At 38.8% G+C, this 14,123-nt stretch overlaps 1 protein-coding gene across 1 annotated transcript in view; it reads right to left on the bottom strand.

Annotated features, from left to right (window-relative positions):
- LMTK2 (lemur tyrosine kinase 2) overlaps positions 1 to 14,123 on the bottom strand; it is a 41,854-nt gene that overhangs the window by 5,389 nt on the left and 22,342 nt on the right. The window contains exons 7-12 of the mRNA XM_066561145.1: positions 10,767 to 10,900; positions 7,623 to 7,707; positions 6,903 to 7,024; positions 5,239 to 5,388; positions 2,080 to 4,987; positions 407 to 542 (exon numbers count right to left, since the gene is read on the bottom strand). Coding sequence (XP_066417242.1) covers positions 407 to 542; positions 2,080 to 4,987; positions 5,239 to 5,388; positions 6,903 to 7,024; positions 7,623 to 7,707; positions 10,767 to 10,900 — 3,535 coding nt within the window. The remainder of the gene's footprint in view (positions 1 to 406; positions 543 to 2,079; positions 4,988 to 5,238; positions 5,389 to 6,902; positions 7,025 to 7,622; positions 7,708 to 10,766; positions 10,901 to 14,123) is intronic.

The following is a 14,123-nucleotide window of genomic DNA, read 5'->3' as shown; positions in this document are numbered from 1 at the left end:
GAAAGAAAAAAAAAAAAAAGAAAGAAGAAAAAAGCAGCATTACAGTTATGTCATGTAAGGTCACCCAGAACTGTACAAGTAGACTGGAAGATTGCATTAACCCCAAACAAAACCCGTGTCCCTGGGCAGGGCTCAAGCCCAGGGAGCCACAAAGATTTGTCACTCAGTTTGGCTGCCTCTCAGGCAACGCTGGACACATCAATGCATAAAGAACCAGTACTACATCCCAGCTTTGCTCCTCAGGAACAAGGGAATCTGAGCCCAGCTGCAGTGTGTGCTTAGGATGCAAGACTGAAGCCAACATGGTCCAGTGAATTTACAGATCACATAGAGTTTAATGACTTCTCATAAAAGGCTCTGCATCAAAGAGTCTCGGCCCCTGCTGTGTATAAATATATTCATGTACCTTCTTCATCTGTTGAGCTTTCTGAATTTGCAAATCTGTTTAAGTAACCAGGGCTGGAAGATGGAACAGGAGAGCTGCCAGCACCTTCCCCGTTCACGTCTATCCCACGGCTTCCCAGCTCCTTCGTTGGTGTTTCCTAATGCAAACAAAGTCACTTTTTGAACTATTTTTACACACAATGTCTCCATGCCTTCAGATGCCAGCACCCACAAATACACTTCCCCATCCTGCCATCAAATGGAATTAAAAGGTCTGTAAACTGTTACAACAACACAACAAGACTTTGAGTTACAGATTAGCACATGCAAGTACTTCTAAAGAAAGCTGTATGAAATCTATGCTAAAATGCACACAGGAAACGACTATTTAAATATTATTTACTATATAAAATGGTTTCATATTTGTAGGAACAAATACCTTCCAGCTGAAAACAGTTCCCATATCAGCTTAATGCGGGTAGGGGTTTTTTTCCTCTTTAATAAAGTCTTATCCCAACATTTTATTTTTTTTTAATCCCCTAATCATGTTCAGGATAAAGAGCCAGACTTTGTACAGCCGGTATTGGAAGCAGCCAACATTTTATCAGTTATTGTAATAAAAAGTAAAGAGTTCAACAACTAAGAGCAGTTTAAACACAGCTGATTTTTTCCTTCCCCTCTGACAAAAGGATTACTATTCTACAGGCTGCCTAAACACAAATAAATCACTATGTTTTCTATTCCAAAACACAGTTAACTATAAGATTTAGGTGCGTCATCATAAGCAACATTTCCAAAGCTTGACAATGTGACTGTTCTTTGAAACTCACTGGACTAGTTTAGTTGCCATAATGCTAAAATACAATCCCCTCTGTATCCAGTTACAGAAGTTAAAAATTGATAAAGCTGATAGGGAAACAAAAGTAACCTTAAATTTTATAAGCAGATCACTGTGTCACTGCACATGAATCCCACAGGATTAATAAAATTAGCATTACCATCTGAATCCTGTTCTCATCTTTGATTATGATCTTAGATAAATTTACCTTAGTGCTAACTAACATAAGATTCAGAGTTAGGCTTCAGTTTGAGTTTTGGGGTTTTTTTTATTTAATTATTGACTTTTTTCTTTCTTCCTTTCTTCTATAAAGCATCTTAAAGACTTCAAACTCATTAAACAGATAAGCTGTTTTTATAAAGCTGCAACAATATTATGTCAAAATAAAATAATTAGATCTTGTCTATAGCAATGCTGTCTCACATATTCAAATTAAATACATCTTATAAACAGCAGAAAAACATCACTAAAACCTGTTTCATTCAGCACATGCAGTCAAGGGTCCAACAGCAAAGGACACTCATGTTTTGGAAACCAAAGCAAAATCCTCCTTCAATTCAGATTAGTGCAGCTATTCTACCAGCAGCACTAAACTGTACCTAGCCAAGTCACAAAGTTCTTTTTTCTTTATATATATAAATATCATTCTTTTACATACATAAATTCTTACATAGCCTTAATATATTAAGAAAAAATAATGCACATCATGAACAAGCTGTAAGTCTGCCAAAACAAGAAAGCTGCTTTTGTAACAAGGTTTTCCAAATATTAAGCAATTTATTCAATTCCTCCTTGTTTAAACAAAAAAGAAAGCCAAGACAACAAAAATTTTACTTAGTAATTAAAAAGAAGGGTACCTGATCAAACAAATAGACTGTCACATCATCAAAGAACGTTACAGCCTTTTTCTCATCTTTCCAAAGTTCAGGCTGCCTTTCATTAAGAGGTTTTGGAAGTTTCAACAAGCTTCTCAAATGTTTTCCATCATCTTTTTCAGTAACTATCTCAGGTACTTGATGAACAGTTTCATCTTCACTGTCAGAACTCAGACTATGCATATGAAAAGTCCTCATGTCATCCTCAGAGTCACTGTTTTCATCTTCCTCATCTGCATCATCGCCATCCTCTAAATCAAGCATTCCAGCCACGCTGAGTTTGCCGAGGTATTTTCCTTCAATATCTGGCTCTTTCAGCTTTTGTCCTTCCATGTGATAGAAGGACTTCTCACTGTTACTCAGATCTAAAGCCATGTTGTGCACAGGCTTTAAGTCTCTGTGTGAAAGGAGCTCTGAAGTGTTAGTGCCAACACAAGAGACACTTTTGTGGGAAGTCTCAGATAGTTTTATTTCATCCCTCAGGTTACCTTCCATCACTATTTCCAGGGAAGTCAGAGCTGCCTCAGCCCACTCATCAGGACACCCCTGCATCCTTTCATCCATCTCTTGGATCTCTAAATTGTGGTTTAGTTCCAGTTTCGAGTTTTGATTATCATCACCCTGGTAATTCCTCACATCACACATTTGCTGTCTCTCTTCAAAACCACAAACCTCTTCAGTGTGATTCTCCCCTCTGTTGGAGGAAATAACACACACAGTCTCTCTGGACAGATTTACAGACTCTTCTGGCTTTTTATCTGGCTCAGAATCATTATCAGAGAAATAGGCTGAGTCTCTATAAGAGTTTTGATTTCCACTCAGGAAAACCACCGGGGTTATTTCAAAATTGCTGTTCACTGCATCCAAACAAGCTGCTGCTTCTGACACAATGATGACTGGATTAGAAGGCAAAGCACTGACACTGTTCTCATTCACACACAGAGCAGTTTCCACATTGGAAGTGTCCTCAACAGGGACATGGGAAGTCCATTCTGGAGATTCCAGGTTTTCTGTTTCATAGCCACTGTCAGCAGGTTTATCTGGTGGCAAAAGTTTCTGAGGACTTTGAGACTGTAAAGATTCTAAAACCTCGTTTACATCTAAAGAATCCAAAGAGTCAGGTGTCTCTAAGGCTTGTTCTACAGTTTGTACAGGAGATGGGCTGCCTTCCAAAAGACTGTCCTGACTGGTACAATCTGAAGCAGCAACAGAAATTGAGGTCACCTCTTCTGGAACATCCTTACAGTTCTCAAAATGATTTGATGTTTCTTGTATTTCCTCCAATAAACATTCATTTTTTTTAAATATGGGAGAACTATCTTGCGCATTTCTTTTCCTATCTTCCTGATCACTACATTTTTCTTTGTTAAATGTTGCTTCATCAGACTTGAAAAGCATTCCCTGTTTCATCTGTGCATCACACTCATCTGTTTCAATAGCAACACTGTATGGACTGTTTCCAACATTATTATTTTTGGCATTATAAGATAGCTCTTCTTGACAGAGAACATCGGTGTTACAGGACATGACTTCATTCACTTCTACATTTAGAAATTTCTTCTCATCCTTCAAAATAGGAAGATTTGCACAGTTATCAGATGAATTATGTGCTGTGGGTGGACTAGAGGATGCCTGCATTTCTACAGGAGTCTGAGATGGGGAACTGGGATCTTTACTCATTGTCACTGGGTTAAAATTTTCATCTTTCACTGTTCTAAGACTTTCGTGTATTAAAGAAAAGACCTGTGCATTTTCAGCCAGCACAGGCTCAGGCTCTACAGAGTTTCTTTTTGAGGTTTCTAATATACTTTTTAGAACATCATCTGAGTACTGCCCAAAATCACTGCTGGTTTTTTTAGGCAATAACCCTGTTAATAAGTTTTTCTCTTGAAGAAATAAGAAGTTATCAGACAGTTCTTCTAAAGTTACCAGCTCTGACTGGTTAGAGATATTTTCACATAAGGAAACAGTTTCATTTTCAGAAGCTTGATTAGAATGCTCCTTCTCAGAAGAGCCTACTGCCTTTCTAGCATCTGTGTTTGAGTTCAAAACAGCTGGTTTAAAGTCTTTAGGAGAATCATTTGTTTCAGCAAACCCAAGTATTTTTCTATTTGTCAATTCTTCTGCTCTATCAATGTCATTAAATATACTCTGGAAAGGACTTTCTGGACTATTGGCAGCAGTCAAAAATTCCTCTTTAGGATCTGTATTGTAGTGGAAGAAGTCCCCATCGGTACTAGATTCTTCAACATCAAGATCCCTGAGAACCGTGAAATGAGAACTTTTTTCTTGTACAGCTTCTTGATGATCAACCTCTGTGGTTAATACAACTGATTGGTTATCAAAATTCATGCTGCAGCCACTTCCTTTTTCCTCTAACTGGATATAGTAGTCATTTCCAACAGAAAGTTTGTGTGCATCAAACACAGGTAACACCCCAGGGACAGCAAGTGATGCCTCTTGACCACTTCCATCCTGTGCTCCTGGTCCTTGCTCTGAAAGCGACCTCTCAAAAACCTCCACTGGATAGAAAATACTTGTGTAGTTCATGGCTTCATCAGGATTCACATGACCACATTCATCAAAGTGATCGTGTTTAGCTGCCTCCCAGATGTATTCAAAGCTCAGCCCATGGCTTGTTTCAGTTACAGTCAGAACCTCCTCCAGCTCGTGGCCAAGTCTGTCTCCTGTGAAGTGATCCAAGATTGGGAATGCAGAATTACTTGCTTCTCTGTTTGAGGTGTTTGGTTTCAGAGCATTCCACTGCTGTTCAAAATCAATCTCTGAGTCCCTTTGGCTCTGCATGCGGAGGTAAGTTAAGAGTCTGTGCACTTCTTCTGCCGTCGGTCTCTTTTCTGGAGGCAGCCAACAGAACTGCAGAACTTCATACCTACACAAATAAAAACATTTTCAATAGGTTTCACACTGAAAAGGAATTTATAGAATTCAGATACCTAACAAGCCTCAGAGTACCAGTATCACTGGCAGAACTTCTATCTCCAGCACGTCCCTTTACTCCCTTTACCTAGGGTTTGTTTGCTGAGTTTCCAGGTAGCCATTTCAATGTGTTTAAGAGAACTGAGTCATTTCAGAAACTTCTTCAGCAGCTTGATGAATAAATAGAAACACTTAAAAGTTTACCATCTATCAGAGTATGGCTGCTCCAGACGTGGCTTGAAGGGCTTAACCTGCTTCTCCTTGATGACATGGGTTAGGACCTCCCTGTCAGAGAAGTCTGAGTAAGGCCGAGCACCATTCTCAAACAGCTCCCACAGCGTCACACCCAGGGACCTGCAAAAGAGCAGCACAGGACTGGGCACTCTCAGAACTATTTTAGAGTGGCTTTTCTCAGAAAGGATATGCAAAGCATAACTGGCAAGAAGAAATAAATACTACTCCCCATTGTCTCTAGAATAACTTCAGAACTTTCATTTGAGAGAATGCTAAAAGCCTGAAGAATAAAGTTGCTTGAAGGCAACAGCAATGAAGACAACAAAACACAGAAGAGCTCAAATAATTTGATAACAGAAAAGCCTCACATATAATAAAATATTATCTTTTCAACAATTTAAAAATAAAAAATATTGGGTTTTTTTTTTACTATGGTGTATAGAAATGAGATTAAAAAACCTTACAGTTAGTCCAATAGAAGAGAAAAAGCTTTCATGAGAAATTGCAGTTATAGGTCAAACTGCTAGAAAACTCATCTTTGTTCCAGAGTTCATAGAATTCTTTATTGTCAAGCTGCAGTGGTCAAAAGCTGCCTCTGCTCAGTGCTGCATCTACACTGTATCCAACACTAATCACATTTTCACTGAGTACAGTCAATGCTAATCTTTGGGGAATCTTTCTGTGCTCAAAATGCAAAGTAACTGACTCTGCACGTAGAAATAACTTAGAAGGGGTGTCTGGAATCATCTACTTCAAACCTGTTCAAAGCAGCTCTGCATAAGAGGCCCTGAAATACAAATTGGAAACTTAAGGCCTGGCTGCTTGCAGTCCAGATGAACTGAACTGCTATGAGCTAAAGAAGCCTCCTTGGAGGATGGAAGCAAATTAGTTTTTACATAACTTCTACATACCCCACTTGCTTTCTGCAACCCTACTTTTAAAACACCAAACAAACCCCAGTTTACTATTTAATATCCTTCAAATATAAAGCAGGAATTAACTATAATGTTTTCAGAAATGTTAGCCTAATCCACAATTTTCCATTATCCAAATTTCTTGGGGCTTGAGAACTGAAGAGGAACTTGGCTATTTCAAAAATGTTCATCCTCAAGAGTTCACCAGCCATTGTCTATCAGCTCTTTGGCAGCAGAAACCATCAGTTAATTGCTGCTCTCAAATGCTCCAGCAAGAACACAGCATTTTAATTAAAATGCCACTGTTCTACCATTTTAACTTCATCAGGCTCTAGTGGGATCATCTTTTTATGTCAGTCAGAGCTACTTATTTTTGGAAAAATCATTTACCATTTATTTATAAAGATCTGAAGGTATTTTTATTAATATAAAATGTTTATTAATTAATATAATTATAAAATAATGTTTATTACTATTAAATGTTTATGTTTATTAATATAAACACCTATTATTCTGCTAAATATTTCTGCTTGCTCCAACTTTCTCTCAACAGATTTCTAAGCATCTTTCCAAAGCAGGATATAGTTTCAGGTTTACAGTGATTAACCTACTGTACATCTGATGCATCAGGCTAATTTAAATATTATTTACTCCTTCATGTAACATTTGCAAATATGTTCACAGATCTCTCATAGAAATTTCTTAAAGCCTTCTACATACCATATGTTACTGTATTTATTTTGCTCTGCTGATAATAGTCTGTCTTGAAAACTTGTTACTAACTCAGGTGCAGTCCATCGGAGAGGAACAAGTTTCTTCTCATCTGTCTCAATATAATCTTCCTAAATTATTGATGAAAATGAAGAAAAGAAAACCCATAAAAAGGCTGAACATACATTGGATCAACTTCCAGACAGTGACAGTCCTTTCCTTAATATGTTTTTTTGTGATGCCTATGTAAAAAATTATAATTAAAAAAAGTAATTCTGTTTTCCCCATGTAGCAGAGAATAATGCTATGGAGGAAAGTCATTCACTGGTCACTGCATAGCAGAAAATTGAATGCCGATTTCTTGTTTAAGGTTTGGTACTTACAAAATGTTTTAAATAATGTCCTTAATTTTCCACTTTATTGATATACTTTAATATTTTGAGTATTTTCATTAAGAAATTTGAACTTTGCTTTCAAATGTGTCCTTAAAACACATTAAAATTAGTTTGTTCATATTGTAGGACCACTGTAAATAGGACCAAAAAAGGGTAGATTTAGCAGAAGATTCCAAAAGCAATAACTCTACTCATCTCTAGAAAGGTACCTATTGAAAGTTCATAATTCAAATAAAGGACAATCTAATATCAGTTCACAACTTTCAAGCATGCTTGCTGTAACCCTGGCCCCTGAATCCTTTAAAAAAAGTGGTCCATGACAAGATTAACTCACCTTATACCTACTGAATCCTATACCATAATCTCCTACTTTGACATTTAAATCGGATGTAAGGAAGCAATTCCGTAAGGCCAAGTCACTGCAAATGCAAACAAACAAACAGTGAGACAAACCAGGAGGTCTTCAAGGCAAATGCAAATGGGTTAACAGAAGTTTCAGTTCTTAGAACAGTCAGGTCACAGTCTGAAGTATCAAATGAAAACTATTTTTTAGAAACTTAGAATCTAAAAGTCAAGGACTTGTGCAGAGTTACAGGTTACAGTTGCAAGTACCAGGAGCAGATCAGTAACACAAAATGGTGCTAAGGACTCAGCATCCACTCTAGACAAGTTCAGCAATCCTCTGTGCCTGAGCCACAGCCTGATCCCATAGACCTAAACCTGCTGAAGGCTGAGGCGAGCTGGCTGCAAGCAAGGTGTGCTCCTGGAGCTCCTGCAGCTCCCTTCCTGATCCTCTTCTGAGCAAATCAAACCAGCCCCTGCACTCTGAAAAACCAACTCACATGCAGTGCAAACCCAAGCACAGGACCTGGGGAAAGTAATTTCTAAAGTACAACTGTGACCTAAACCAAACATGAAGACATTTTTATTAAGTTTTAGAAGCTACACATGCCAACAATTGATTCCACATCTCACTGGAATACTGTGGCCACTACAGTTCTATACAAACACTCATCACTTCCAGGAAAAACAAACACTGATAGGGTTTCTCCTTAGAGAGGATGTATTGGACAAGATTTCTTTTATGGCCAGAAGGCTGAAGATTTCCCTTGGGCACTCCTACTGCTTCAAAGGAGAATCAGTTTAGAGCCACAGAGCCACTCTGCATTCTGGAACCCAAAGAAAACTGAACACAGTGACAAGGCAATCACATTTAAAGCTTTCATACAAAATCCCTGCACCATTATGCTGTCCTGTATAAAAAAGTTCAAGCTGCAGTCACTTCCCTAGAGCAGACTCTTAAGCATTCAAACTACACACAGCATTTCCATGCAGTTATTTCATTCTGCTCACAATCCTCTCCTGGAGATTACGTGGGCTGTTCACATGCTCCAGTGATGTCACCCCTCTGCACACCTAGCACTGCCTGGCTTGCATTTTAACTGTCATAAGCAAAATCTATCAGCAATTCAGATTAAATAATTATTATAATATCATACTGAGCAACCAGTAATATCTTACATCTGCAGTTAAGGTCCTTAAGTAACAAACCCATACATTACACGTGACCAGAACTACAGACAGTCTTTGAAGAAGACCAACAGAAAAAATAATATATTTCATAGAAGTCCTCCAATAAACAAATCACAAAGCTCTTGAATAGACACAGAATTTGCTTCCAGCTTCTACCATAAACCAGACCACAAAAACTCATAAACCAGCACTGCTGCTGTAATAATACAAAGAGACAGTTTTAGGAAACCCATCACGCAAACTCAGAAATTTATGCAAGTTTAATGAAGCTGGAACTGTGGCTGCGACAGCAAAGAGCTCAGCAGACTAATTGCTCAAATATTTCACTTTTCAGTTTCACAGAGGGGACTAGGCAATTAAGTGCCCTGGAGGAACTCTACCTTTGCTTCTGTTGGCTTAAAAAAAGTCTTTGAGGTACAAATGGTCTGAAAGCCACAGTTTGTCTGCTACAAAGACAGATGATGATGTTTTCCTTTCCAGAGTCATTGAACTACACAGGTGAGAAACACATCTATAACCTTCAAGTATGTCCCAGAGCTTGCCAAATTGTTTTATATTATTTAAATAAATATCCTGGAAGAGAAAAACTGTTGGCTGCTTGAATTTACCACTAACAACAAAATCGCTGATGCTGGAGCTTTACCACTTACTCTGACAGCATCAGGATAGTGTTGCTAGAAGTAAACATTACAATGAGAATCTTGCAGATCCACAGATTAATTATTTACCAAGTTTATCTGTATTTCACTAAAAATGTACTGTTAAATTGAATACCTACAGAGCCATGCTGCTGCAAGACAAGAAACTGATCCCTCTGTTAGACAGGTACAACTGCTATTACATTCAAGTCATTTGAAATTGTTAAATAGGTTAAAAGAAGAGTTCTGTTCATCAGCCACCAGCTGAGCACAGGCTTTGGGGTTTTTTCAGGGTTTTGCTGTTGTTTTAAACCTGCACCTTTTAAGACTGAGGTTTGAGAGTTCATTTCTCCCTGAACACAAGATGCTCATTAATAAGCTCCAACACAAGCTCCTGACTTGCTGAAAGGGTGATGCAATGGCTGCTTCACAGCAGAGAACAGACTGACAAAGTAACTGTCTTGTGGCACCCACGGTTTCACCATGAAACCACATTTGGAGAACAAGTACTCTTTGATATTTTAGTCATCTCAGAGGTTAATAACTTCCAGTTCCTTAATGCCTTTACATTTAAAGTAAAAAAAAAAATTGTATTTTTTCGGGCAACTTGTTTAATGAATGAATTTTCCCAGCCTTTTGCAACTACTGCCATTCTTTCGGTATTCATTACATTAATTTAAAATAATTATATTAATTAAAGATAATTAGAGTCACAGAGCCACTTTGCATTCTAGCATTTCCCCTGATGGGAACAAGATTTTTCTCCTAGCATGATTACTTTGAAATGTGACTACCTCCTTTAGTGAAGCTTTAAATGTTACATGAACAACATCAGTGAGAGAAGACCCCTTTCAGTCAGATTTTCCTTCAAAACTCAGCTTCCTCCTTACTGCCATAGAAAGGGGTTTTTTTCCTATTTTTATTAACACGGGTAACATTGCCAAAGAAGTTCTAAATTTCTACAATCTAATAAAAAATCACAGCCCATAAGATTCACTGTAACTGAATTTTAACATCCCTCCTTCCACAATAAATGAAATTAATTTGACTTGGCCAAGAATTAATCACACAACTCCATGTGGACTGGCTTGGCACCAGGTTGTGTTTGATGGGCTGCAAACCCAAAGAGCAGCTGATCAGCTTTCAGGCAGGTGGAGCTGAGCACCCCAGCCCTGCAGCTCAGTTAGCACCTTCATTAGCATCACTTGTTCGTGCAAACACAGTCTTTAATACCCCTGGATTCAATGAAAACACCCAGCTGAGTTTCAGAGTGCATCTGGGCTCAGTGGCCTTTCTCTGGAGCCCACCTGTGCACGAAGTTGTGTTTGTGCATTACAGCGAGGCCGGCAGCGATCTCACACGCCATTCTCTGCAGCAGCATTATCTGAGACTCGCCCCTAATGTGCTCCTGCTCATTGCAGATGTAAGTTTTCAGGTCACCCTGTAAAAGAAGTTGAAGATATTTATTAGCCTTATTTGTTGGTAGAATAAAAAAAAATATTTTAATAATTTTAAATTTTATTTTATAATTATTATTTATTTTATAATTATATTATAATTATATTTAAAATAATATTTGATACAGCTTTTTGCAGCAGTGAAAACTGAATGCAAGTTTTTAGAGAAAACAAAAAGTGATGTTGACAAATTTGACTGAGGCAAAAAGTATGCTATGGAGAAGGTAATGGATTTTAATGCCAGTGTTCTGCAGTCAGATGATGTAAGAAGGGAATCTGAAAAAAATAAAGGTATGTAAAGAAATTGACCATGCACATTAGGAGTAAAAATGAGTATGAACTTGTTTGATATGTGGTATAATTTCTGCAAACAAATAAAAAGCCAACTGACCACATTACTTATTTACCACATTTATGCTCAAAAAAATAAAGCTCCTCAAGTTTCCAGTCTCCATAAAGGATCTTACAAAAGTGATCTAAGGCATTTGGTATTGTCCTTAAGGGTTTTTAATCTAATCATTTAGTAATTAACATCCTAAATCAGACTGCCACATAAAACCTGTTATGCATTAATAACTTCCATTAAAAAAGCAGTTTGATGAGCCTCTGCTTTTAAATGAGCTGAGTTTTCAAGTGCTCCAAATCAGCAAAGCTGTCTGTCTGGAAATTTGTAAGGGGCTGGGAGGGAGAGACTAGAGAAGAGAGTTTCAGACATTGCCAGCTCACCAGCTTTCTGTACAAAAAGCATGGTAATACAGCCCATTCCAGTCAGAGAATTCTGATGATGGCAGCAGTTTTACTGAACCCAGGCAATGCTGAGCAATAGATATGTAATTAATGAGCCCACAGAAGCACTCCATAAATTACTAAAAAAAGAAGCTTTGAAATAGAGGAAAATAATTGAATACTGTCCAAACATTCAGGAAATGAGAGACTTGTGAAAGTAAGAGAATCCAAGCAAGGGAAAAAACAAATTTCTCATGCCACTGTTGTTCTTTTTTTTTCACAGTTTGATTTTCAATCCACCAGTCCTGTATTTTTGTTATTTAAAATATAGACTTTCTGAAAGGTTAGCAAAATATTTTAAAGACATTTCTGTATTGAGACTGCACAATGTGTATCACAGCTTGTTTCACCAGCATAACATCCTGAGCTTTGTCCATGCCCATTGTCTTCCCAAACCCTGGGCCAGGAAGCTCTTGCCAGAGCAGAGTTCCAAACAATTAGGAAAGAACAGTGTTTATAACACACACGGGTTCCAAATGGCAGAGCCCAAGGAATCCAAGCCCTGAACTCCCAGCTGAGCTGACTGTAGGTGGCAGCAAGAGCCTGAAGAAAGTCAGACTCTAAAATTGTCATTCATTAAAACAGCAACTGCTTGCTTAGGGCTTGTCCCAGGTGGATTAAGTTCCTAGGATGCCTGAAACGCACCCAGGAATTACTTTTTAATTTTTAAATGCATTAGCAACAGCAGTGCTGTGTGACATCCCTTATTTAGTAAATTATTCATGTAGGCACATATTTTTGTAGGAAAACCAACTTTTATTAAATCCAGCACCTTGAAACATATTGGTTCTATGTTCCCATTCTGGTCTAATTAAGCCTACAATCAAGGTTAAAAATATAAAATAGGAACTTTTGGTACTGCTCTAAAAGAACATTGCTTGTACCAAACTGGGGTGAACCAATGGTCACACTCAGGGGCTGAACTGCCCTTCAGAAGGTCCTGGAGAAGCTGAAGAATGTTTCAACAGAGACCTTATGAAACTCCAGAAAGACAAATGCAAACTGCCAGCTGGGAAGGAAAAATCCCCTGCAAGAGCACACAGTGAGCAGTGGCAGCTGGGCAGCAGCTCTGCAGGAAGGGAGCTGGGAGCTCCAAAGAGCCCTGAGTGCCCTGGGAGCAGCTCCTGGGCTGCACAGCCAGGGCCAGGCCCAGGGCAGCTCTCAGCACTTTCTGGGCAGATCCCACAGAGCCTGTGCTCAGACCTGGCTGCTCCAGAACAGGACAAACTGCAGCAAGGTCAGCAAAGAGCCACCACGGGTCAGGGGTCAGAGCATTGCCCCATGAGGAGAGGCTGAGGGAACCAGGCTCACTCATGGACAAAGACTTCAGCACAATGACTGCCCAGGAGAAGTTATTACAGACTAAGCCAGGCTCCTCCATGGATGGAGGATGAGACAGAACAGGCATGAGCTGAAACGTGGGCAGCTCAGACTGAGGGTAAGGAAAAGAGTTTTGCACATAAGGACAGAGGTGCAGGCTGCCCAGAAAGAACACACAGTTTCCACCCCTGGGTGTTTCCAGGATTCAGCTGGACAAAGCCTGAGAAATCCAGTCTGACCTCAGGATGATATTGCTTTGAGGAGGAGGCTGGAGACCTCCTGAGCTCCTTGCTAGCCTGAATTATCCTATGATGCTTCCCTGCCTAAAAGCAGACAGTAGCAAAACAGCAACATTATCCCTGCACTATTTTGAGAGCCACAAAATGGCCCTTTATTGACAGACTTTTTAACACAGTAAATATCAAAGGATATATATATCTGAATAAATGCAGTTCTGCAAAATTCACTGCAGAGACATCTAAATATAAAAAGCTCAATAATCATGCTTGAGGAAGGCTCTACTTTCTCTCCAACCTCCTCTGCCACTCTGCCTTTTCCCTCCTCTCCTGGGATTCCATGAAGAACTAAATTTTGCCTTTCTTCCCATCCTTCTCTGTTCAGCCATTTTGTAAGTTTTAATACACTTTTTCTCTGTAACAGCCAGAAGCTGGGGCACACTTACAGTCAGTGCTCTTTGGCAGCTTTTTGTTTGTGCAAATTCCATACTGAGTTCATGTGGACACCCAAATGGCTGACATGACTTTCTAACCAGAGGGCACTGATGGTTTTAAAACTGATGAGGTTTCAAAAATGTGAAACAGTTTCCAAATTACATCTACTGAACACATTCTACCAAATTGTCATAAACTGACACATCCCTCCCTTTATTGTTACACCACACACCACTGATAAATCTGCTCTTTGGCTCATACCCATATTGGCCATGATCATGAAATAAATTCACTGAACTCTTTGATTATGACGTTTTCATTGCAAAGATTCTTTTTTTGATTAGAACACGCTTTCAAGTGGCAGTAATTAAAAAAAGAATCAATCACTGCAAGCAGACACCTTCCCCTAACAGCACCATCCCTGAAGTAA

This window comes from Molothrus aeneus, chromosome 16 (assembly GCF_037042795.1).
Source record: "Molothrus aeneus isolate 106 chromosome 16, BPBGC_Maene_1.0, whole genome shotgun sequence".
In the NCBI taxonomy this organism is placed as follows: domain Eukaryota; kingdom Metazoa; phylum Chordata; class Aves; order Passeriformes; family Icteridae; genus Molothrus; species Molothrus aeneus.
This window is presented reverse-complemented; position numbering and strand designations above follow the sequence as displayed.